The sequence below is a fragment of the Epinephelus moara genome, chromosome 6, assembly GCF_006386435.1.
Source record: "Epinephelus moara isolate mb chromosome 6, YSFRI_EMoa_1.0, whole genome shotgun sequence".
Taxonomy (NCBI): domain Eukaryota; kingdom Metazoa; phylum Chordata; class Actinopteri; order Perciformes; family Serranidae; genus Epinephelus; species Epinephelus moara.
In genome coordinates this window covers 10,199,268-10,226,068 of record NC_065511.1, presented here as the reverse complement: position 1 = coordinate 10,226,068, position 26,801 = coordinate 10,199,268, and the positions used below count along the sequence as shown (strand labels likewise).

At 40.9% G+C, this 26,801-nt stretch overlaps 1 protein-coding gene across 3 annotated transcripts in view; it reads left to right on the top strand.

The window, feature by feature from the left end:
• LOC126391718 (intermembrane lipid transfer protein VPS13B-like) overlaps positions 1–26,801 on the top strand; it is a 347,897-nt gene that overhangs the window by 36,180 nt on the left and 284,916 nt on the right. For all 3 annotated transcript variants that reach the window (XM_050046621.1, XM_050046623.1, XM_050046622.1), the window contains exons 8-16: positions 5,211–5,485; positions 8,990–9,085; positions 10,702–10,824; positions 11,538–11,675; positions 14,127–14,214; positions 17,045–17,230; positions 19,404–19,573; positions 20,303–20,497; positions 23,978–24,102. In XM_050046621.1, the coding sequence (XP_049902578.1) occupies positions 5,211–5,485; positions 8,990–9,085; positions 10,702–10,824; positions 11,538–11,675; positions 14,127–14,214; positions 17,045–17,230; positions 19,404–19,573; positions 20,303–20,497; positions 23,978–24,102 (1,396 nt within the window). The remainder of the gene's footprint in view (positions 1–5,210; positions 5,486–8,989; positions 9,086–10,701; positions 10,825–11,537; positions 11,676–14,126; positions 14,215–17,044; positions 17,231–19,403; positions 19,574–20,302; positions 20,498–23,977; positions 24,103–26,801) is intronic.

Below are 26,801 nucleotides of genomic sequence, written 5' to 3'. Positions count from 1 at the left end.
TTGCTAGAACTTGCATGAGTAAGTACATTAAGTAAGGTCAATTAGGCTGCAATTTTTGCTCTTTATAGTTGTGTACCAACAGAATAGTAGAATGAGGCAGTCCTCTTTTCACAGCTGAGGGCCCTCACATTTGTTGAAACTGCTGTGCTGTAGCTGCACATTTCTACCCATGTACCAATTAAAGGATGCACAATGCAAAACAAAAGCAAGAAAGTCAAATTTTCCTACAGCCATTATTCTGTTCTATCAAATTAATTTGGAAATGATATATTGAGGTCTCACAGCGATGTAGCATGTGTGTCAGTGTAGTTCCTGCAGCAGTCATATTTCTCAGACAAAATGTGGTTGAAAGCTCTGAAGTGGTTAATGAGCCATCAGACCATGCACGAAGCTTTGAAGCTTTTCCTTAGACAGCGTTTTCATCTCATGACGCTCTACATGTTGCCTTGTTCTGTTCAGGGGCAATGTCTGTCCATATGCTGCTGTTGTTCCTAAACGGGACATTTAACATCACTTTGACCATGGTGTGCGCTCCTCCTGCTTTTTCCACAAACAAAAGCTGGAGCGTGTAACTCAACACAGACCGTTGTCGTCAGGCCTGATCCCCTCCATGTGGATAGAGGCAGGAGAGAGGAGGATGAAGGGTAGACACAGGGATGAATCAAACACAGGCCCATCTCTGTCTTTCTGATTGGAGCACCACATGAAATCACACTCCCTACATCCAGAAGCCGAGCAAAACACACACATGCAGGCAGTTTATTGCATACCAAATACAGACAGACACACACACACACACACACACACACACACACACACACAATCTCACGAATATACATAGACTTTATACTTTTAATAGCTGCAGCCACCCCCTCAAAAAAACCCCACCTCATTCCCTGAGCGCCCATCTCATCTCTCCCCAACTGCTCATCCTCATCTCAGCCAAATAGAACAGGATCAAGTCCCAGGTCCCGCTGGGCTAAATCAGCCTCTGCAGCACCGGGAGCAAATTATGGTGCAGGGGAAGTGGTGGGCAGAGGGGAAGCAGGCAGCCCAACACAATACAGCCCATTCCCTCACTCCCTCTAACTCGCTCCCTGCCTGTTGGCCTGGAACTTTTACTGCAAGTTGGCGCAGCTTCCAGTTCAGTGTCCAATGCCAGATGTAAGAGTCGGTGTCATGCTACTGCTATGCAGAGCCTCTGAGAATGAATTAGTATCCCATCACAAAAATATACAAGAGGGGACCAGCTCTTGGAACCTGAGCGGCCCCAGATCTTGTTATGCTGGAAGTAATCGACAGAGTGAAGAGGCTTTTTGTTTTTTTGGGGTGGGGTGGGGTGGGGGGTGCAGTTGCTGTGTGTGTATGTACTGTAGAAGGTGTGTATTTGTGTGTGTGTGTGTGTTGGTAGGAGATTAGGCTTGTTCAGGAGCATAGTTTTAGTATATTCATCACACATTTAAGAAATAATAATAGTAGCCTAATTACAGCTGAATTTATTTATTATCTGTAATAAGAAAATACAATGTATTTTTCTTAACCAGTACAGACAGCCTTTACCATTGATATGTTTGGAGTTCTGCAACATTAATGTATGTCGACGCTCACAGTGACTGATTTGGCTTACATGCATATTTATTTTAAGTGTGTTGTAGTTTGTTGGAAACAATTACTGTCACATGATTGCTGAAACATGATCCCAGTATTTTACATAGTACTTCATCACATTCATTTGATTTCCCATAGGCTGCTTGTGGTGAGTCTTTGCTGGATCCCAAGCCCTCTGTGTGCGTTTTTGTGCGAGTTTGTGTTTGTGTGTGTGTGTGTGTGTGTTTTTACTCATGCTTGCTCTTGAATATTAATTTTTCCCCCATGTGAAGGTGTTTTTCTTTTTGCCAATTAACAAAGTGGAAAAAGCCTTGTAATGTGTTTTTGTGCCCATGATTCACTGTGGCTGCATGTTGTTTATTTGATTCTCTCCCTTTAAGGTAAGAGCCAATGTCTCATTAATTAATGGTCCTAATAGGTGAATGGCGCAGGATACTTGTGTGTCACTAACCAAAGCAACCTTTCAGTCAGAATTAGACGGCTAGTTTTCCTACTGTCTGAAATTCAATGAAGTCTGTGAAACACTGTAAAAATTTCAGCGGTTGGAAACATAGATGACTAACATGCTTGAATGGACCAGCTGGTCACGGCACGAGAAAGCTGTATGGTTTCAACAAGTATGTGAAGAATTATGAACCGAGAACTGTGGCTGCTGAAGTGTGTGTGTGTGTGTGTGTGTGTGTGTGTGTGTGTGTGTGTGTGTGTGTGTGTGTGTCTCTTAGTTGTTTTCTGTTTGTTCAATGGCGTACGTAGGTGTTTTGCGCTCTGTGTGTGTGTGTGTTATAGGACTGAGTGTTTCCTTTGTAGGATAGCCTCAAAGGCCTTAAAGGCCTATCGAATGGAATGGACCGTCACACACATATCAGCCAGAGGCCACAGGCTATCAGCCCGTTATAAACCTCATGTGGCTCCCTTATGCTAGCCCAGTGACGTGACAGGGCCTCTTTTTAATCATCTTTTCACTTTTTAATATTGGTGTGAAGACGTGAAGGCCATTGAGTTTAGAAGTCTATGGCCACGGATGAAACGGCTTTTTGTCTTGCAAACCGTTTTATACTCTCCTGCCATGACTGCTAAAATGGATTTTAAAACATTTTGATGTTAATGTCACGCTGAAAGTGTTAAATTGAAACAATATGCGACACACATGTTGATATGTGTTCCCTTCATTTATATCAAAGTAGGAAGGCCCGTGCACCAAAGTGTGTTTGTGTGTGTACTGTATTACCTGTAAGAAAGTGATGAATGGACAGATCTGCTAGATCTGATAATTTGTAACTGGAAAAAATGAAAGGTGTGTGTGTTTGTGTGTGCGAGCAGATATATAAGATGACAAGAAGAGTAGCCTTTACTCAGTGGTCAGGTAACCAGTCCACCTCTTCCTCTATAAACATGGAGGGACATCTGCTGGCCTGCAAGGGCACTACCTTCTCTCCCTCCTCGCCTCTCACTGTCTCAGTGTCACTCAGCTGTTCACTCACTTACACACCCACTCCCTTGCTAGCTTAGACATACACCGCTGCCTGGAGGCCTTGGACTCATGGAAACCAACCATGACCCTGACACATCCTATTACACAGTGCTTCTGAGCTCTGCTTATGGACATGGACATGTGCATGCTTATGTGGTGCGACACTGATATTGTGGGTTGTTCAAAAACATCCAGTCAAGCTTTGATTGCTCTCATGGTGAAGCAGAGAATAGTGTTGGATGTATTTCACACCTGTGTGGTCATAGTGCTATACTCCACAGCAGCATACATTTCGGCCAGCCCACATCACTCTCTGGGAATTTTTCACTCATTTCTTTGGATTAATACTTCAAAGTCTCCATAAGCCGGTCTGTTTTGATCACTTGATTGGTAATTGTGCTTTTATTTTGATTGCCTTGCAATTCAAATGTAGGCTTCGTCGGGCTGTGACGTGAAGCGAAAGAGCTTAACTTGTTGAATTGACACCTCAAAGGCTTCCACGGAGTGAAAACAAAAAGGAAAAAAAGAGAAATGAAAGATAGAATCCAACAGGGAGATTGGGGGGGAAGGGAGAGAGATAAAAAGCCATAACATGGGATTTCCAACTGCCAATTCGCAAAGTGAAAGATTTAATTAAAATATGTCATAATTTTCACCGCCTTAGCCTCTGGGATTCCTAAGCTGTGACCTCACGGACAATATTGTTTTCTCACAGAGGACGTGAGGCCGCGAGGAATGGGATTACACATTCTTGTGTATTGACATCAGTTTCCTCTCTCTCGACATGTATGGAAACAAAAAAGCGATGGAACGAGTTCAGAGGTCGGCATCAGGGACCGGGGTGGTGCATGGTGGTTTGGGGAACCAGTGAACCCCAAAATAGTTTGCTGAAAAATGGGACAGTTGATAGTGAATGGACTTCACCACACTTCTGATTGTCTTTTGTTATGCACACCACCAACATGCCAGTACAGTTGTTTTTTGTTGCCGACACATGACTGGCCTGTTGAGTCTTTAGCTTCTGTTTATCTTCAACCCTTTTGTTTTCCATTTTGTCCAAGCTTTGTCCCATATTTTGTCCTCTGCCCATAGGTATGTCTGGTCAGTCCTACCTCCAAGCAGCCTCATTCTGCTTTCTCTCATTACTTTCTACATTGCCCTTTTCACCTGGTGTAAGGCCTGTCCCCTACAGTAGCCAGAGTTCCAGTCAACCCCTCGTTGACTCCTTGCTCTGTCTAGGTGTCGATAAACCGTCACAGTCGCCCCTCCCTAGCCTTTACCTGAATCTCTCGCCAGCTGGGGTTGTGCTGATGGCTCATAGCCTCCATCATGGCCTCCATTTCAGTCTGTTGGCTTCTAAACAAATATGTGACCCAACCCCCTCTGCATGCGTTTGTGGATGTGGCCTGTGCCGTCGGATCCAGCTTAGACAGCCCTGACCACAGTGATCCACTGGGCCCAGTCAAGGCTCTCTTCTGTCAGGATGCTGGCTGACAGACTGTGCCCTCTGGCCTTCATTGGAACGGGCTTTCTCTCTCTCTCACTCTTACTCCCTCTCTTGTTCATGCAGCAGTGAGTTCATGCAGCACACAGATATTCACACACCTGCATGCTGGAGCATTGGCAGCAACTACTGTGAAACTGCCTAGTCTGTGCTGTTTTTCTGTGTTCAGTTGACAGCTGGAACATCTTGCTTGTATTAAACTACCCTGGGGGCATGGACAAATTAATTTAGTGTGCTGCATAGGACACAAACACTTTCATTATCAACAGTTTTCTCTCTGTTTGACCAGTTTGTTCTCAGAACTTGCCTCTTTAAATTGATTTATCTGTTGAAGTAAAAGCATACTCAGGGGGAATTAAGCATTTTTCACCAGAACGCTAATTTTAATGCAGCATAAATTTGGCAACACAATTGTGTACAAATATAACACCTTATTTTTTGCACAAGACAGTGACCCCCTGTTTTTTAAGGATTCTCTTTTAGGATAGTTATGCTTTTTTTTAAGTCTACTTTGTGTGAACCAGATCTTTGTAGGTTTGGAAGTGTGAATCGTAACACTTTTTTGAGTACAGTAAAATCATCTGCTTATCTTTGAGTTATAATTAATAATGCCTTTTTTCTCCTCAGGGATGGATGTAGATATGGAAAGCCAGGGTACCAGCCAGTACCCCAGCCCAGACCTCTACATGCAGTCAGGGAGTCCTGAAGAGGGAGACCAGGGATGGGTGTCCTGGGCTTGGTCCTTTGTCCCAGCCATTGTAGGCGCAGAGGAGGAATTTGAGGAAGGACTCTACCAGCAGAGAGAGACAGGAGGCATCCCCACCAACCCACAACAACACACACCCAAGGACCCCATTGTTTCCATAGGCTTCTACTGCACTAAAGCTTCTGTTACCTTCAAGGTAAATCATCTCTTTAAAAAACATGTACATCAAAAGTGATTTCATTTCCAAATTATTATTAAATGTCATGGGGGCTGGAATCTAGGCCAGCATGCATTAGGTTAACGACAGTTTTTTTTCCCGTGTAGAGTTGTATCACTTCATTGCGGAAAACGAAAAACACAACTGACTTAATGTCATATATCAAAATGAAATGATCAACATGAGTAAGTGAAGTACTTACAAGTACTCTGCATCACACTAATGGTGATAGATTTAGGGTTAAGATTTGCTTTAGAGATGATAAAATTGATTTCAAATATATTGTATACAGTGGCAACAAAAATACATTGTCATGTCCAAAAAACTATCATAAATATAATATTAATAATTGTATAATAAAATATAATATATTAGTGTGTGCAATATCTTTACCTACTGTACCTCTTAAACAGATATGCTGCGATGCTCAGTCTGTGTCTCTGTCCCATATCTCAGTTCTCAGTCCTGACAATTATGCTACTATAATGCATTAAGTTGGCAGATTGCAGTTCTGGTCGGGTTTGGGCTCGGGTGGAATATTTTTGCTGGTTGCGTGGTGCACATTGGATAGGTGAAGCTGAAACCAATTCCCATTTTTTATAAATGGAAATCTGCTTGCATCATATCTTCATGCAGGAATGGGGACAAACTCATAACTCTCATTTAACATTTTCATCATTATCAAAATCCATGTACTATATTATTGAACAACTGTTGATTAAAATATACATCAAAATACTTATCTAGTTCTTGAATATATGTAGCTGATGACCCCTGATATAGAATTTCCTAATTTAAGTTTTTGTTGTGTTAACAATTACAGTTTTTTTTCCTCGCTGCCGTTAATGTTTATTCATTCCCACTGCCGACCCCACCCCTGCATGTTATATTTTGTGGTGATTTTCAGTTTTGGTCTTAAAGAACAGCTTGATCTTCAGGAAGTTACAATCCTCTTTGTCTATGTGTGTGGTATAGGGGAGGGTAGTGTAACCGCTAACTGGCGTCTCGGGTCACGTTAATGTTTTAAACATTATACATGGTATGATGACTATTCAGAAATGGATCCCAAACTTTAATCCTGCCTGCTCACTCAGAATAGTTGGAATTCATCTGCGTTTCCCCTCAGGTTCAGGCACTTCAGATCGCATTACTGCTCGTGTGTGTGTGTGTGTGTGTGTGTGTGTGTGTGTGTGTGTGTGTGTACTTAACAGTGTGTGTGATCAGTGAAGGGGAGGTATGTCTCAGGCCAAACAGACCATGGTGCTTTTCAAATAATGTTTAAATTGTTCCTGTATTGTTTGAGTTCTTTTAATCAATTAATTGCCTCTCGTCTGGAGTAATTGCAGACAGCTGAAAGGATGGTTTTTTAAACGTTCTCGTCTCTTTCCTTCAAGGAAGTATTTAGTTTGAGGGAATTTCATGTCTTTGAACAGCCACTGCCTGAACCTGAGCTTGACATGAACATGAAATCAGAGAGGTATTTTTAGATTGCTGACCCATTACTCCCCAGATCTGTTTGATCAGAGAAATTGGCAGTATAATGTAATGACTTTTACACACATAATGCATACTTCAGCACTTACCATTTGTTCCCTTCTTTAACATTTGCACACCTGCCAAACTCTCATTGCATGCCAGACTTCATGCCATTCTTTTGTTTTGGTATTTTCATTTATTTCAACAATAGCAAAGTCCTATTCAGCTTTTCCATCAGATCCTCTCTACCGTGTTACATTTCTGAGAAATGGACATAAAGACAAAGTACCCCAATATTCACATCCAACATTTTAACATTTCCAAGATGCCTCATAAAGAATCATTTGATTTGTTTTGGACTCCCAAAGCTTTTAATGGGCCAAAATATAATAAAGGAGAGGTAGCTGGGACGGTAGTGGCAGCAGCAGCTCGGTGTTTTACTGGCTGTGTAAAGCAGTTGTGTTGGTGCTCCAATGCTGCTTCTCTGTGCTCTGTCTGATCTGTTGTTTCAGGCCTAGGTACTGTCAAAAATCCTGCCAGTCCATTCAGCACAACAAATGCCAAATTGGCAAATCTTCTTATTGTTTTAACTGTCATCATGTTTGTGTCTGATTGGAAGCTCTACAGTGTCAGTGCTACTATGCACTAACGTTGTCAGACAGAGCAATTTTTTACTCAGATAATTTAACATCCTTGCTCACCGCTGCTCCCAGGGACCTGCGGGTTGGGGCGGAGTGGTCCCTGCACGTGATTAAACCATCAGAAGGGAGCGAGGGTGAGAGAGTCTGCTCCATCAGTAGGGATAATAAGGCACAGCTGCTCCTTGCTCTGCACCTGCTTCCTGTGTTAAAAGTTGAATGGGTTAGGGCCTGCACAGCTCTCCTCTACACCCAAAGTTTTTTAGACTGGCCAACCTCAAAAGCATCACAGCTCTGTACCCCCTCTCATTTCAACCAACTGGTTTTGACCAGACACACCCTCATTCTCTCTGTGCCTCCACACTATCTCTACACACAGAATTAATGCACTAATAAACAATCCCCCTTCTTTTATCAGTCCACCTGAGTGAACAATCACTTGTACATTTTCAGTTTACCCCTAAATATCCCAAGTGTTTTAGTCATGTTCTGATTGTCGTCCCCAATAAAGCCAGAGCGGGCCTCCCCAAGCATCAGAGAGAAGCGGCTGTCATGTGGTTTGATGAATGTCTTTGGCCTGGGTCCAAACTTGGAAGAGAAAACAACCAAAAAGTCCTGAGGCTGGCATCCAGTCTCTGATCTAAAAAAATGTCATCTGTCCTTGTTTGGATGTTATTGTTTCTGGTTTTAAGCATTATTTTCCAGGGCCCCGTTGCCCTCCACATCCAAAGACATGCATAGCCTTTGTTTATTTTTCAAATCATGTATCTGTTTCAGCAGTGAATTGTGGGTACACACGGTCACACACACACAATGAGACATATGGTTTCCAGTTTTTAGTGTTGGATTTTTGTGACATCCATATTATTACCGTATACGTTACTTACTCTGTCAACAAAACTTTGCTTTCCCTTGTCATCTCCCCATATTTTGAGGTGGCAAAACCTCGTCTTTGTGGAGATTTGACTCACTTTTATTTGAGCACAGCAGGCTTGTTTAATCAGTTTTGATCTGTTTTGCTGGTTTTTAAATACCTAACCTACTTTTTGGATGTCACAAAGCCTTAACTGTAACACAAAATTAAACTGTAAAGGCTTCAGATTTCATGTTCTTTTGATGTTGCTTTGATGTATTTCTTAGCGACACTGAGTTGAAGCATTTCAGTCTTTCAAGTTTATAAAAAATTTTTTTGTCACGGATTCGAATAAAATTGTTAAAATTTGATGGTTTTCTTGTTTAACCCAGGCACAACTTGCTAAATTTGATAAATAATGTATTTATTTGATTTTAACTAATTATTTGAGTCTTTTTATCTCCCACGTTTCTTATGAATATTAAATGGTTTCTGTCCTTCTGTCTTTTTTCTCAGCTTACAGAAACCCAGTCAGAGAGCAGCTACTATAGTCCTCAGAAGGTCAAGTCCAGAGAGGTCCTATGCCTGGAGCAAGAGGGAATCACTATTGAGGTAAGATGCCAGAGCTTAATTTATACCCTGTTGCCTCAAGAAATATTTCAATTATGATTATGTTTTTACTGTCTTTTGCAGATTTAATCATATTGCACTTTTTAATTGATAAATTGTCCACATTACATACCATAAGCAGAGAACAGCTATAAGAACCAATGACAGATTTCTTTTAACTTTTGTTTAACTGTCTGACCAAAAAACCCAAGTCCAGTCCAAGTGTCAAAATAAAAAAAGAGAAATGAAATGTGTGATTTTCAATCATATTGTCCATCTCTAGATTATAAACAATATTTATGATGAGGAATGTTATTATGTAAAAAGATCAGCCCCAACCATTAATCTTTTTCAACTACAGTGATTGATTTTTCTGCTGATATCTGCCTTCTACCAATTGTACCCATCTACAACCTTCCTACCCTTTATGGCCAGACCATTGGACAGACCTATAAAGATCCCTGCCCTCCCTTGTGATCCCCCGGTATTATTAGTAGTGTCTCCTTATTCACAGTTGGACAGAGGTTGTTCTTAATTCCCTCCTTAAGTACATTTATAAAGCCTCTCCAGGTCACTAATCCGTGGCCTGTTGTGAACACAGTGGAATCCGTGTCTGAGTCAGGTCCAAGTCTGATCATTTCCGCGTTTCCCCCTCGGTGTAGAAAATATTTTTAAACCTTTTTCTCTGATTACCTGGTCACAGTAGGAAAGGAGTTTTCTGCTCCTAAGCTTTTTACCAGATGTGAGAATTCTGAGAGATTTCCAGTTCCAATTTCTGTAATTTATGCTTTTGCTGGAAGAGAGAGAGAGAGAGCAGTCTGAACTGGGACCAGAAGTGAGAGCGCTGAAAGGCAAAGGGATGGCTAGTAAAACAGGGAAAACTAGGCCTTGTAATTATTGTGTGGTGAAACGTAAAGTTTTATTGGATTGCTCTCTGTTTAGTTGTCTGCTGGGTGAAGCAAAGGCACGGTGAGTGAGAGACAACCACACCTTACTGGTTACAGGGTCTGCTGGACTGCTACCACACACTCACACATGCACTCACCACTCTCAAGGGAAAATGGAAGTTGTCTAACCCCTGCTCTTTTGATCACAATGAAATGAGCCCACAACCTCAGCAGCACCACAAACCAAATTAGCCTCAAACTGGTCCTAGTGGAGAACCCCATTTGTGATAATCCACAATAAATTGAGCCTCAAACTGTCATTAATTTCAAATGTTATGTTTTATTGCGATTTAAAAGGTAATTCAGTCAAATTAATTTCTGTGAGTGATTGCACTGTTATGGATTTACTGGGCTTCTGCTGACTGATTTAAGACATTTTACATCCTGGGTGTTCTCTTTGAAAAGGAAAGGAGTCTGATGCTAGCATTTCCCCTTCTGTTTGGTCTTAACTTATATAGTACATACATATATTCATGATTAGTATAAATATATCACTATTCATTTTAAATCAATGTTTTTCTTAACTGTACAGGTCTTTGTATTCCTTATTTTACTTCACTAGAGGAAAGGACTCCGGAGTTTATCCAGTTCCCACATTCTTCTTCATGTAGAGGTGAATAAATCTGGACTATAAAAACTGGTTAAAGTCTCTTCCTCTGGTTTTTATTCCAGGTGCTGATGATGGGGGAGCCCTTCTTCGATTGTCAGATTGGCTTTGTGGGTTGCCGGGCGCTCTGCCTGAAAGGCATCATGGGAGTCCGGGATTTTGAAGAAAACATGAACCGACGTGAGGAGGTAAAGACAGCCTAAAAACCTCAAGGAAAAATGAAAAAAAGCGGAAAACTTGAGTGAGAAAGATAAAGAAAGAGAATTTAAAAGCCCAGAACAGAGATCACTTTCACCTAAACCATGTCTCCACAGCCTCCATTGCTCCCAAGAGCTTTCAGAAGGAGGTAAAGATGTGGTCTGGTTTGTTTATGGAAGAGCGAAATCCAGCTGTCTTTCTGTAATTCACCATAATGTTCTGTGTTTGCCACAAGTACATCACTGTGTCAGCAGCAGTCTCATCATCCGCTCATGTACAGTGCAACGTCTAGGGCTCAATTGAAGTCAATGTATTTCGCCAACCATGTATTAACTGTGTGTTTTAATGGTTATATTTCTAAGGTATTTTTTTTAATTGTGCTTTCACATATGGTATATTTCATTTAATAAGGGAGAGCAGTTTATTTATATTAAATTGTTTGAAATACTTCTGCATAAGATGTTCTTTTATGTACTGAGGGCTGGATTGTATTTTTGTGACAAGTACAAATATTAGTAAGTAATAAGTTCCTTCCACTCAGTAAGCATAACCATGTCACACAAAATATTTATCAGAGCAGTGTTTTTTACATACCTAAAAATGTGTCGGGAGGGGAAATTTAAGTATGCCTTACATTGTCTGTGCATGCTCTCCTTCATACCGCAACTCATTTCTCTCTTTTCTTTTCTTTTTGTCTCCACAGGACGCCGTGTTCTTCAGCTGTGGGGACAGCCTAAGCAGTAAAGGAATGACCTACCTTACCAACTCTCTCTTTGACTACCGCAGTCCAGAGAACAACGGAGTCAGGGCTGAGTTCATCCTGGATGCTGCTAATCACAAGGTTAAAAAAAATAATGAAAAAATGTTCCCAAACATGTTTATTCTGGAAATTTTATTTGGGGGGGAAAAAAAAAAAAAATCTGTTTTTGGTGTTTAAAAAAGGGCTGACTTTGCTTGGATGGATGGCCAAAATGTAATAGCAGACCATGCATTTCAGATAGAGGTCCCCAGAGAGTATTTGCTTGAGAGCAGCTACACACTTTCAACAGTAAAACGGTTTGTTTAAAGTGAATCCAACCATTATTACAGGTTGATTGTGACATATACACTACACTGGCAATCAAGCTTTTACTTCAGAAGACTAACCACTTAGCCCTCAAAGGACAACCACAAAACTGATAGCAAACCATATGGCAAAAATTAAGCAGTCAGTTCCAAACCAGGCTGACAACCAACTTAACACGCACCTCACAGCTGGGCTGACAGACCAGTGCACTTATATAACCAACAGCAATACAAAACATAATGAACTCACCATTGCTGTTTACTTCAACAGCACCTGCCATTGACACAGTTCTCACTAAACAAAACATCTGTAGTGCTGAGGTCATCAAGCTGTTTAGAGAACAAACATGAACAAGAATGATGCATAGAAATTTTATTAAGACATGTTTCCTTCTTTTCAGAAACATAAAGGGTTCACTGAGGCACGTCACAGCCAACCTAAAGAACAAAAGATGTTCCCTAACACATATTCGTGTGGTTATGGCTTAAGCAACTTGTTAAAGCATGTACACTGATGCACACTTCACTAATACAATACTTAATCTGGGTTCAATAAACAATCCGATATAATTACATCTAGTCTTGCTTCAGGTTTCATCTAGAATAGCTGTAATGACAACTATTATCATATTGGTAGTACTAGGTTAATATAATATTTTGTCCTTTTTAACTCTCACTAATTTCTCTGCTGAAAATACATCATTTTAGTTTAAATCACTGCCACTGAGATTATTTCTGTCAGTCACCCAGCTGCTGGCTGCAGTAGAGGAATGTTCCCGCTATCTAAGCAGTAGTGTTAAAGCCATTATTCCTGATAAGTCTCAGCTCCCTTCATCAGCCATCACAGCTCTAGTGTTGACTCTGCTCAGAAATGTTCATGACCCTCAATGAAGCAATTGTTTGGACATCCATCCATCTATCCATACTTTAAAGTCTTAAAGAGTCAAAGGTTTTAGTGTTAATTCATTAGCAGTTTTGAAACCAGCCAATGGCTTTGATCCAAAAGCATGCCAGAGCCATTAGAGGTCCCCTAATAAATATTACTCATTAACCTGCCTGACTGATAAGGCTCTATTGAAATCTTTGTTTAGAGAGCTAGTGAGTAAGTCTGGGGTGGGGGTGTTAAATGTGTGTGCGAGAGGGGCCTCCCTCCTTCTTTCTCTCTGTTTCTTGCTTGCTCACTCATTCTCTTTTTTCACTAGTGGTTTGATGTGCAGTAGAAATATAACTTTCAAATATTGTCTAGGACAGGTGCAATAGCTCTTAACCTGCAGACTAATAAATGATGACGAGTTATAGTAAAACAATACAACCAGGTAGCTCAAACATGTGATAAATCCCAGTTCTTTCACCTATATCTAGGTTCATCTGAGTAGGTTTGTCTGTATGTGTTGGTCCTGTAATAAACTGGTGACCTGTCCAGGATGATCCCTGCCTCTTCGCTAATGTTGTATGTAATGAAAGTTACACACTATTTTTGTGTTAGGTAACCGACAGTTACAAAGTGCCCTAATAACCATCATGTATTGTTTTTTTCCAAACATGTACATGCTCACTGGTACATTACATTGCATTCATGTTTTTAAAAGCTGCACCTTGCTATCTTAATGAATATTTCCAAATAATATTTCACAATTTCATACTGAAAGTCAGCCATAATCCCAGTCAGACAGTTTTGATTTGTCATGAAAAAGTCCTATCTTGCAGTAGATAAGGTACGTATTTCCAGTGGCGTATATCCAAGCACCACTTGAATGAGGAAACTTTCACTTCCATTTATCAGTAGCTTATTACTCAATAAAGAACAGACTTGATATGCACTAGATTACTTCCCTATGTACCGTAGAGTATAATAACGATTAGTTAAGTGTCGTCTTCTTTGTGCTCTCTTCTCTATCTGAATTTCCATTCTAAAAAGTTAATTGAAAAATTCAGTTAGTTTTAATTTCACTCCAGATAAGAGACACTTGGAATTCTTCTTGCCATGATAAAGTATCTCCTTTCATTCTAAGTTTTTGTAAATACTTCCAAATATTAGTGATATTGTTGGCTGGTAAAAAGTGATATCCCACTAAGCAGATCAATCCTTCAATTACTCTTTTTGAAATTTCTCATTTGACCCCCTTTGCCATGTCCACCGTGACCCCAGTCACTGCCACTCTTAAATGCTATCAGCTTGTTTGCTCCCTTACTGCTATGTTTACCTAACTCTACTTTTGTTTGACAGGAGACCTATACAGAGATAGCAGGCATGCAGCGCTTTGGTGCTTTTTACATGGATTATCTCTACACAATGGAGAACAGCAGCGGCAAAGGTATTGTCTAATTCACTCCTCCTCACAGAGCTTGTTTGCTCACCTTGCCACCTCCTCTCTCTTTTTTATATCTGTCATGTTCTCCTTTTCTCCACCTTGTTCGCTCTTTCTTCCTATCTGCCTTATACTCTCTGTCTTTCCATCTTTTTTTCTCTCTCTTTTTCTTCTCTTCTCTTCTCTCTGTCAAACAAGCCCCCTGGAGACCTGAAGAAAGAGCTTGTCTTGTTTGAGTCACAGCCACCTGGTCCTTGACCCTTCCTGTCCTCGCTCTCACCCCAAACTTACCTGGAGGGCAACTGTCAGAAGTGTTTAGTCTGCGCTGACACATATTTGAGTTTCTTTCTCCGTGCTGCTTGTTGAAACACTGTTTCCCCCTGTCTCTTTACCTGTAAGCTCTTGAGAAAGTGAATAGGGTCCTCTTGGCTAATTAGGTGTCACTCTCCTGGCAGAAGCTTTAAGACAGACAGGATTTCTCATTCCTCAGCTGCAGCACTCAAGATTGTTTATTCAGGTCTGAAAGATCTGAAGTTCCCATTAAGAGATAAAGCGTTCTCCCTTCAATTTGAAATGTTATATTTGGCTCACAAATGTCTCTGTGCTTTAGTCTGTGATTGTTGAGCATTTTATTTCAGTGATGCTGGGAAGCTGTATGTGACACCTGACTGACGTTCACAAGTGTTAAGATACCCCCCCCCCCACCCCCCCCCCCCCCCCCCCCCCCCCCCCCCCCCCCAACCAACCCCCCCCCCCCCNGTATCACCCCCCCCCCCCCCCCCCCCCCCCCCCCCCCCCCCACCCCACCACCCCCCCCACACACACACACACACACAAACCTCTAACACGCTTAACACTTAAAAAAAATTCAGATTAGATCGAGATGAAGTACAACCCCTCACTGTCTAATGGCAAAAGTATACGAGGGTATTGCCCATGTGTCACTGAATGCTGTTCATGGTATGATATATGATCACGCTCCATTGAGTGAAAAAGACCATTTACAGTGATGATTAAGACAAATGTATGATTATTGTGCACAGTTGCCTTTTTTTAAATAGCACAAGAAACAAAGATCTGGTTGAAACAATTCAATGACCTGAACAGATCATTTGATTTATTAGGAGTCTAGTGTCACCTATGTTGTTTCACTTGCCTCTCTCTTTTACTCTTTCATTTTACTTCTGGCTTCCTCTAACTCTTTCTGACTAGGCTATTGTTCCCTCCTGCTGTCAGCTACAGATAATAATCTAAATTAAAAAAAAACATTGATACTGTCATCCTGAGCTGTCAGAGTCATTTCTGACAGCAGGATAAGTGTCAGTCTCTTTTCCTGCGGGAGGGCTGTGGTTACCCTTGCCAATTGGAATGCTTCTCTTCTGTCAGTGTTTCTCTTCTTCTCGGACGCGGACCAGATCCAGTGTCAACCAAACAAATTAGTTTCCATTGCCATGGGACTAACATAAACTCTGAGTCAACCGAAATACTAACCGACCCAGGTCACATTCACCATTGACTTCCTATTAGAGTAACGCTGCAGATTAAAAACTTTTTTTAAAATGTTGGGAAATGGAGACACTTTTAAATCTTCTAAATCCTGGCTAATTTCAGCCTCCTCATCATTTCACTGACCGTTCTAACTGCAGCCATATGGTTGATATTAGGCCTAATCCACTGCAGCCAAATCTCACTGAGGAAGGGAAGGGGAAGTGGCATTGCCCAGTGCCCTTTATAAATCCCCAAAATTCAGTGGTAGTTTCACCCCATCCCCCAACCCTTTCAGCAAAAAAAGTTAAAATTCACAGTGTTGACTCTCTGAGCTGTAAGAATGTTCAGTGCAGTTGTGGAATGTAATGGGAATAAAGAGAGTTGTGACCCTTTGTCCTCTTCCTCCCTCACTGCCATTCATCCACCCCCTTCTTTTATTTTTAATTTCTCTCGTTTTATTGCCGGGGAGCTGAGTCTTTTAAGTGGACCTCTGGAACAGGGGCCTACGATGAATGAAGGGACAGCTGTGTGAGAGAAGTGGACATTTGGAATATTCATCATTCCAGTGGGTCACGGCTATGTGAGCTGCTCTCTGCTGCTGCATTACAGCCCTGCCATCATTGCTGTGTTTTTACCCAAGAGATGAAGAGATCCTATACTTGTACATAATTAAGAAGTGTATATGGGGAAAATATGTTGCTGCGTTAACTATTAATGCCAAAAACACACAAGTCTTTACATTAAATGCTGAAGGTGACATGTCTACTGTACTTATACTTTTTAAATTAGAGTTTGGAAAACGTGTTAAACTTGCTGAATGACTGAAAGAATAATCTTCAAGTTTGAAATAGCACATAACAGAGAGGGACAGAAATGACATGCCATTGTGTAAATAAGATAAATAACATAAGGCTATTTAGTTTGTTTAACAAAAGGACAAGGTATAGACCTGTTCTATAGGAAAGGTAACCTTAAATGACTTCTGTTGTGATCTGGTGCCATATAGAAAATAAAATTGAGGGGCGTTGGTGGCTTAGTGGTAGAGCAGGCGCCCCATGTACAAGGCTGTTGCCGCAGCGGCCCCAGTTCGACTCCAGCCTGTGGCCCTTTGCTGCATGTCACTTCCTCTCTCTCTCTCTCCCCCCTTCACGCTCACCTGTCCTATCAATTAAAGGCACAAAAATGCCCGAAAAAATATCTTAAAAAGAAAATTGAATAAAATTAACTTGACCTTCAAGGGGGGGTGGGGGTTGCTGTTGGGGGGGCATTGCGCCCCCCCCCAATATAATGGTAGGGGAAACACTGCTATTTATAATCTAAGTATGTTTTGCATGTTTGTTTCTGTTAGTAGGCTCTCAGGACTCGCTGGTGAGTATGGAGGAAGCTGTGCCCACTCTTCAAGAGACATCCATCAAGCGGCTGGTGGTAGGACCTCTGGATGTCAGGCTGCACAGCAGCGCTGTCCACCGCATCCTCAAGATGGTCACCTGTGCCATGGACCATGAGTACGAACCCTACTGCAAACCACAGAGAGGTCAGATGTCTCATGCTAACAGTTGCTCCATCTGTTTTATTGGGCTGACTTTACCAACTAAGAGTCAGCTAACAACTAATAGCTCATTGTACTCCCTACTCTTGACTAACACTTTTTGCAACACCTCTCTTATCTTTTTCTTCTCTTTTCTTCTACTTTGTTCTCTTCTCTTCTACTGTGTTCTGTTCTACTCTATTCTGTTCTGCCAATGATCAGAAACTGCAGTGGTTTGCACTTTACAGTATCCTCATCACATTGTTATTTCCTTGCACAACCCATCTTTCAACACACAGCTGTACATGAAAGCAGTGACCTTTTGGACCACATGAGGGAGGATAAGCCAAACACCTTTGTTAGTGATCGTCCCTGCACAGCTATTGATGAGCTCATCCCTGGGATGTTGTGAAAGAACATGGAATGTGTGTCTGTGTGTAATATCTGTAGCAATAACTCTCATTTTTTCGAAACGATAACATCCGTAGGTTTCGGCTGTTTCAGCATCTGCGATAGATAATAGATGATGGGGTAATTACTACAGAGCTTTTGACTAAAGCTGGTCAGGTCAGTCTGTTTCTTCCTGTTTCTATATGTGTCTTGTGCTCTCTCTGGCATTTTCTGGAAAAGGGTCAGTATAGTTAGACCCCTGGGGGGGATTGAGAAATTGAGAGTAGATAAAAGAGGAAACTTTTTTCACCAAGGTAGCTTTTACAGATAGAGTGATAAAATAACACATGCCTTATGTGTTCCCTTAAATCATCCTCTCCTCTCCTCTCCTCTCCTCTCCTCTCCTCTCCTCTCCTCTCCTCTCCTCTCCTCTCCTGCCAGGAGGGAAGTAGATATCAGAATGTCAAAGACTTCTATGCATCTTGTCCTCTTCTTCTCTGCTCCTCCTCATGCACTCCTCAGAATCACTTTCCTCCCAAAAACTAGTTGTAAATGGAGGCCAAATTGGCTGGTGTCTGTGTATTTAATAAAATCTTGCCCTATTTAGACCAGAAGGTTCCAACTTGCAAATTACTTAGTGTGTTCATTTGTGTGTTGAATGTGGTGAATGTTTTTTTTATATATTGCTGGAGAACAATAGATGGAACAAATTAGCAAAACTTTTAGAGCTGGATTTGTTAAGTGGGACAGGAAAATAGGGGTGTGTCAGTAATATGTGTGTGCCACTGTGCCAGTGTGTGTATATTGGCTTGTGTCTTTTTATCATATATTTTTTTTTCTGTGTGCTTTAAATAGAAACTGTTTAAGTGTGTGTAATCATGGCTCTGTGTACCATGTGAGCCGCATTTCTTTTGTAATTTGAATGTTGACTGTGGATATTGACTTGAGACCTGGCATATGATTAGATTGGACATGGCAGTGCCAGATGAACCTGATGCGGGCTGTGGCGGTAGGCCAAAGAGCAAAACAGCTTTGGGATCAGGTTCTGAGCCCACCTTGGAGCTGGGAATGTAGCCCAACAGAACCTTTACTGAACTAAAACAAGCCCATGTCCTGGGACTAGAGCCAAGGCCGTTCTGTAACAAAGCGTTCAAGTTTGGTCCACCTCAGGCCCTGGACACAGTTTAGTGGTTCATTGCTCTGGTCACTCCTCACTTTGGTGAGCGCTGACCTTGCTAGCCTCTTTTCCATGTTGTCTTGGTTCACTTCATTTTCTGCCTTTCCGGATGTTTCTGGTTATTGATTGAATGAGTGGTTTTATGAGATAGTTCAAAAACAAAGCTACTGGGAAACAGCCACTGTAATGAATATCACTCGAAGATGCCAGTACTTTTTTAGTGCATGTTTATTTTATTTAGTGCATGAGGTGGTGGTTTTTGTTGGAAAAGGCCTTTTTATTGTTTTAATGCTGCAGGCGCAGAGGAGAGGCGCCCGCTCAAAGAAATTGGTGTGCTTTACAGTTAACCTCTTTCTCTGTAAAACAATCTTTAGTTCTCAAATCCAAATGGCTTTGGCCTTTCCCACTCCCTCACTTTATTTCAAATATTGCACCAAAGGTCCCATTCTCGCGGTTAGATTCACTTGCGTAAAACAAAGGAAATCAGTTGTTTTTCTAATAAAATGTTTAATCTTACACTGCACCCACTCCCTTTACTGCACCTCTGCAATATGTTACGCTATTTTTTCCAAAGCTAACAGGTTTCTTTCGGTTGTGTCATTGTCTCTGTAGAAATGGTTGAAGAGAGCCATGGTCCAGCTACTCCAGAAGAGATATCAAACTTGGAGGAATTCATCCCAACCAGACTCACGTGTCTCAGTCTGCTCCAAGTCTCAGTGACCGTCTCCATGGCGGAGTTCAACCTCCTTCACACACTAATGCCTGTCATCATGGGATGCAAGGTACTGCATACAGACCTACATAGTTCCAAATAATGTCCTTGTATCTTGTTTGTACCTTCTTTTAGAAACTCTTTTTTTAATGGTTATTAATTTGCCATGGGTGATTGCATTACATAAAATTAAAGTATAAAAATCAAATATACAACCTGTAATGGAGAGAGAATGATATGCACACAAAGTGATCAGACACATTGCTAAAAGTCTGTAGATTGTACAGTACACATTGCATCTACTGACATTGAAGCTTCTACTTATCTGAAGAGGCCACACATCGATAGGTTGCTTGGGTTTTGACAAATATTGTTTGCCAAGATACTTATGGTGAAGAACAAATCATATTATGTGCTTAGTGCACCTTCAAGCTGATAAATATCTGGCTAAAAAGGTTTAATTTTTTTTTTTATAAATATTTGAATATGTTATATATCTCAAGAATGATAACAACATTCTTCAGTCTTGTGGTGAGGGGGAAAAAATCTTGTATTGTATTTTAGTGACTATTTGCTGATTATACAGTAGGTCTATAGTAAAACAATACAATTCAGACATCAGATCTAGCCATTATACCCATCCTTATAAAAATCATGCAGTATTTATGTCAAATATTGAGATTGAATTTAATTTTTAGATCTTGTCAGAGAGTTTACCTAGTTAAATATGAGGGAGACTGATACATATGTATCCTCCCTTTTAATCCCTTTCCCTCCTTTGATATTTTCAATCTTCCAGACTGCACCTGGGCCAGTCAACATGCCAGTGTTTCAGCCAGTGCGCCCACTACCTTCTGTGCAGTTCCAGGTGGAAAGGGTGAATGTCGAACACTCTGTGCCCATGTATGCTCCAGAGCTGGTCAGCACTGTCAGCAGTCTCAGCCAACCTTCTGACAACCTGCTACATCACTGCTATTCACACTTCTACCTCAAGGTGAGCACAACAATATTAAAATCCAGCTGGCCTTTCTGTAGATATAAAACAAAAGTTGGACATATGGCAAACAACACAGTTGATGTGCACTGAATAATAATTTTAATTAACTGTTCTGCTAAAACAGTTGGTTCGATGTTAGAACTGTATCCTACATATACACCTGACTTTTCACAAAGGTCTGTCAGATCCACTTAGGCTATCTAGGCCACAGTTAAAGCATCACATCTCAGGTTAGTTAAGCATTTGTTGATTTGGTTCTCAAGTTGGAAGTTATTTGATGTTTAAGTCCAAACTACACTAAAACAAAAAATTGAATTTCCCCTCAAGGGATTAATAAAATACGCCTTCTTCTATACTGGGTATTTGATAATGTACACTGTAAAGGTTGTGGTAGACTGGGTGCAAAACCACACTCTCATAATCTTACATAATACGGAAAACTACAATTTATCCTTGTGCCATTTTTTTTCCTGTCCTTTGCCATTTTTATTTAGCACAGGTTTGTATATGTTTTTATTTTATTTACCTTCTTTTATTTTACATTTATCTCTTTATCTGTCATATCTTCAGTTTACACAAAATATAGTAATTCGTAGAGTTCCGTTTTCATGCACTTCAGTCATAAGTCAGTGGGCCAGCCTCATGGCCACAGTCTTAACTCCACTCTGAAATAACCCTAATGACCTTGATGACCCCTTTTCACCTGGTCATAAAGATCTCAGTGCTGAGCCTTCTGATGAGCTCCAGTCCAACTCTGGTCTACTTCATGGTTTTAAACAAGCAGATTGATGGGATGCTACAGGCTTGTATTGTGTAGCTGTGACATCCCCCTGTTACTGTGTTGACTGTATAGTTTTGAGTTTGATGCTTAATAGATTCATTGTTAATTACAGTTACAGTTGCCAAAAACATCAGACTGGGGCCTATGACAAAACGCTATGGTTTCTCAGAGAACAAGTGTAAAATCACAAGGCGAAAGGCAAAATCTTTGTCAGCTGTGCTTTTATCAGATTGCTTTATATGATAAGGCCAATTTTATGAGCAGTTATTTAGTATGTAAAGTTTGTGCTGTCTGAAAATTGTGGCAGTTCCTAAGAATGGTCAAGAGACAGCTTAGAAAAATCTGAACAATCTGCTGAGAAAGCTGTTTAAACATACTATTCACACCATTTGTTGTTAGACCATTTAAAAGTTGAAATGCTGTACTATTATGTATATATACTATGTAATACCTCTTTGTAGAATGCACGTGGTTATAGCAAAACATTTAGAAATAATCATTGATCTTTCACTGAATCTGTATTGGCATTTTGTGTATGTAGCTGTTACATTATTTTTTTACTTACACACAATGTGGTCAGTTATTTATTTATATACAGGTTAAGGTAATATCATATCTGACAGTGGTAGTGTCTAGAGTAAACTGCACTTTTGTCTAACACTTCATTGTATAAATTAACCCATAAACCAACTAGAAAAAAAAGGTTTTAATCTCTGTATTTATAGTTTACTTGAAGACCCGGATGTTCCATGGGGTGCGTATAGAAGTATGGAGAATTTAGCAAATTCAGCAAATTCACCTTTTAGGAAGCCTGGATAACAGATCTTTAGTAACCTGGGGTGGCCCAGTCTGGCCTGGTATGGCCTGGGTGTGTTTTTTTAAGGCAGGATGTTTGCTGGACATCATGCTGGTAGTCCTTATCACAGGGTCACTGCAGGGTTAACAGTCAACTGGTCAGTGGCCAAGGATCCTTCTGACCAATCAGCCAATCAGCCTCTGTATCTGCCAAGGTACTAATTCTGCCTCTGGATTTTGGCAGTGGGATCATGACAGGGTGGAGGTCAGTCTGGCCACAATTCACCCACTTCAGGAAGTGATTTGAAACGGGTATAAACTAAGGCTTATCTTAATCTGTCTTTTATTGACACTGGCTGACAAAGCTAAGGTGTCTGTCTTGAGGGTAGTGGTTAGCCATTGTCTCACTTTTCCATGGATATAGACATGAACTCAATGTCAGCCTTGCTCAGCAAGGAGGCCACAGAAGTAAATAGACCGATCATAATTGAAAACTTGGGCTATTTGAATAAGTAGTTGCTTCGGGCTGCCGAAAGGAGAACAGAATTTGAAGTCTGGTCTCCCAGAGGAGGCTGTAGTGAATCAGTCTGTGGCTATATGGCCCCAAGCTTGCATTTCAAAGTAGGATTTTTATTATGTCTACATCTGTATCTGGCAATCACACAATTCAACTAGATATACTACTCTGGTGTGTAATATTACATCCATAGGCCAGTTGTCCTATTATAAATGAATTATCATTTTAGTTTCATCCAAAGTTTTGTCTGTCTGCTCTGGGCCATCTGCACAGGAAAGTGGCTTGGTAGACCTTCACTTGCAGGAATTGAATGAATCCTGCCCAGTGCATACACAGCAGCTGCATGTGGGACAGCTGGGCCCAGCCATCATCCACTGCCTCAAATATTAAACAGGACTTCATCCACCATGTTCACCGTTAACCGTATGTAAACATTGAGGTTGCAGTACAGTATGTATCCAGCAATGTGACTACCAGGAGCTTAAGTAATTAGAAGGTTAGATTACGAGCTACATTGTCACTAAAAGAAACCGCGTTGAGGTGAGTGAGTCTAAAAATCTCTTTCCTAGAAAAATACATGAATGTTATGCACCAATCTGGGTGTGATCTTGCCATGGACCTGATCGATTTGTTCGTGTAAAAGATGTTGTGACTGCGGTTAATTGGGTGCAAGTATTGTTTTGCTATTGCATCTCTCTTACTATATGTATGTCCACTTGTTTGCAGAAAACCTTAAAGTTGTTATGAAAACTTCAGTTCAGAGTGTACATGTTTGTTGGTAAACAAATCTGTGTTGGTGAACTGCACAAACCACCCATAAACATTTCAGCCTCAGCAGTGTGTGTCCTCATTAAATCACACTGCAGTGGTCACATCACTTCTGCTATGTAATCAACTGTGCTTTAAAAAACTATTACAGGAAAAGAAACATGTTTGTAGTGGTCTAATGTGCAATATGTATACTTTTTTTGAGAGTTCAACATAAGGATATTTTTATCAGGGCCTCCCAGAGTATTGGATAGACTTGCTGACAGGTCTACAGTAAACAAGGACGATAAGATGATTTTGTCTTTTTTTGTCATTATAAGAGCGCAGCTTTGGGCTACGGCCGATCTGCTGAAGACAGATAGGGTCAAAACAGCTCAGTGGTGATTGAGATGAGAGAACAACGGCACTGGCTCTTCGCTGCTGTGTTGTCTTTTCAGAGGCTGTGTGAACTCAATGAGAGCTGACATGTTTTTTCTGTGGATCCAGTAAATGGTTTGATATATACATTGCTGAATATGCATTTCCATGTCTGCTTTTTTTCTCCCCCGTCTTTCCTTCTCTTCTCTCCCTTCCACCATATCTTACACTCTCTCCCTTTCTTGCTGTCTCTTTCCAGGTGTTTGGGTTCCAGGCAGGCTTGACATGCCAGGACAGCACAGGGGGTTTCCTGCCTCTCATCCCCATCATCCCTTCCTTCAGCACTGCACTCTATGGGAAGCTGATCCAGATGCCTGCATACTGGTGAGCACTTGTAATATGGATGGAAATTTGATTGAGCACAGAAGCAGATAGAGTTCCCCGTGTAAACTTATATTATTAATTTGTCACTGCTGATTATTTCATTTGGCAAACTGCCATGGTTTGGCTATTACTATCATGTCTACCTCGGGTTTATAGGCTTTACAATGTCATATTTGCCCCTTTAAAGTCACTGGGACTGAAGTGATGGCAAAAAAGTTAAGTCAAATCCTGCCCCACATGAATTTGACACTTACATTATGCAAAATGGTTTACTTTGTCTAAATCATTGCTTTGTTCATACTTGGTTCCTGCTTGATTGAGTCTGAAACTTTAATCCCTAAGCAAATGAGTCATACCCCTTTTCCACCATGTGCAGTAGTCTCAGTAACAGTTGGTCCGTGCTTGTGTTTTTGGTAAAAACAAATATCTGTAAAAACAGAACAAAGGTTCACAGGTAAACAGCGTAATCTACGATTTTGCTGGTGGAAATGCAGGCTGGTCAACTAGATAGAACCAAGGTTCCAAGACTCCTAAAGAGAACCGGTTAAAAACCAGAGCCAGTGTGCTGGAAAAGCGGTATCAGTATCTCCAAATGTTTTGTCTTTCTGCCAACCTTTTTGTAGTAGGCAACATTTAGTGCTGGTTTTGGATAGTGTGGAGTCTACTCTGTATGTTCTTTATGCTGATCACTGAAGTGGGAATGTTCAATGGCATGTATGCATCACAGTTAAATAACGGTGCTGATACAACAGAAAACATAATTTCAGTCTTCCAGAGGAAATGGTTTCTGTGTGTTTGGTTCAAGTAAAAACATCCCAACATGTTTGTGCTGTGGACACATCCTGAGACAGCCACCAAAAAGAATTTCACTATACAGTATTGCTGTCAGTAGCTTACAGGTCTGGTATGCAGAAAACTACTTCAGGCTGGGTACTGAAGTACTGTGCCTGTTTTGCTAGAGACAGGTGTAGTGTTGTACAATTGAACATATTGATTGAGGTAATTACTGGCAGCACAATGTGCTTATGCACATTCCTCAAAGTAGACACTGTATGTAATGCACTGGCCATTGTCTGTTGACGCAAGAGACTTAGTCAACTACAATAAATAGAAAGATGTTTTACATTCTACAAGCAGCTGTGGATGGCATTATAGGTAACAATCCCTCTTCAATTCAACCCAGTAAAGATGCATACCAAAGTGAGGCAAACATAACATGAAACTTTTTTTTTTTTTATTTGGGAAAGGTTTGGGTGTTGACCTCCTGTGTGTATGCGTCCTTGGCAAGTGTTTATATGCATGCTTGGCCTGTCTGTACAAAGTGTGTGTATGTGAGTGTGTGATGTGTGTTGTTAGGCCCATGTATTGTACTTTATGAAGAGGATTGCAGCCTTTTGCGGGCAGTGCATCAGAGGGTATTTAAAGTGATGGATGAGCCACTTCTTCAGTGGTCGGTGGGGAAAACAGAAAAACGGAGTCATCGGGTAACAACTGCAACAATTTCTCAGATGGTTTGAAACACAAGGAGAGGAAAATAAGACAACGCTGTCTATGGAGATGAAAAAACATATTGCTATATCCCTGTCCTTGTACCAGACAGAGGATGACTCATTGGGGATGTCCCCCAGAGAGGGTAGGAGTTGAAGAGAGGACAAGGAGGGAAAGAGGAGTAATAAGGCTCAGAGTTTGGAGGTGGAATGGTTGGAGAAATAGGAGATTTGAAAGAGATCGACAAGAAATGAATCTATAGTCTTTAAATGTTGAAGCTATCAAAATACAGAGAGGGTGGAAGAGAACAAGGAGATAAGGAAAAGACCTGGAACTACGTAAATAAACATCCCAGTGTGGAGATTGTAGACAGCAAGTTGAAGATAGAATGGAGAGAAGAGAAACAAGACAAAAAGGGGAGAATAGACGAGAGGGTGAAAGATGAGTAGAGGAAGAAAGGATGAAGAAAAAAGTGTAAATTGGCAGTTTTATGGGACTACAGGGAAGAGGGATAAGGCAAAAGCTTGGGTAGACGCATAAAGGAGGGAGAGAAACAGAAACTTTTTAGAGAATGAACAGTCTCAGAGTAGGTTTACAGTATGGATCTGTGTGTGTGGTGTTTAACATCATGGAGTGTGGATTTACTCTCATCATTGAAAATACTGTAATAAACTTTGTCTGCCCTTGCACTTTTGCCATTATGCATATAAAATGTCTATATTTGTATTAAATAGCCTTTTGGGGTCATTTTTTATTTAGGAATAACCTGATGCGCCAGATGGTTTGTTACACAGAACCATCTTAGAGACTGTCACTGGAAACTGGAAAAGGGCAGGCGCTTTACAAAAAGAACTGTCTCTCTGTCATGGTCATGGTCATGGTCATGGTCATGGTCATGGTCATTAGGAAAGCCATAACCAGTCGGTAGAGCAAAAACATCTTGTCCACCTTCAGCACCCTTCTTTGCTCCTCTTTCTACCAAGCCACTTTCCTGTGCATATGGCCCAAGTAATGCTTTTCAGTTTCTAGCATGTCTGGTTGATAGAGACAAATAAATTAATTTTTCAGTCTTTGAAATACAGAGATGTGTTGGAAATATAATTGTCTTCATTGTTTACTTTATCACTTTAAGTTCACAAGTAATCATCATCCGGAAAATTCCTGATGCAAGCAAGCAAGCACGCACGCACACACGCACACACACACACACA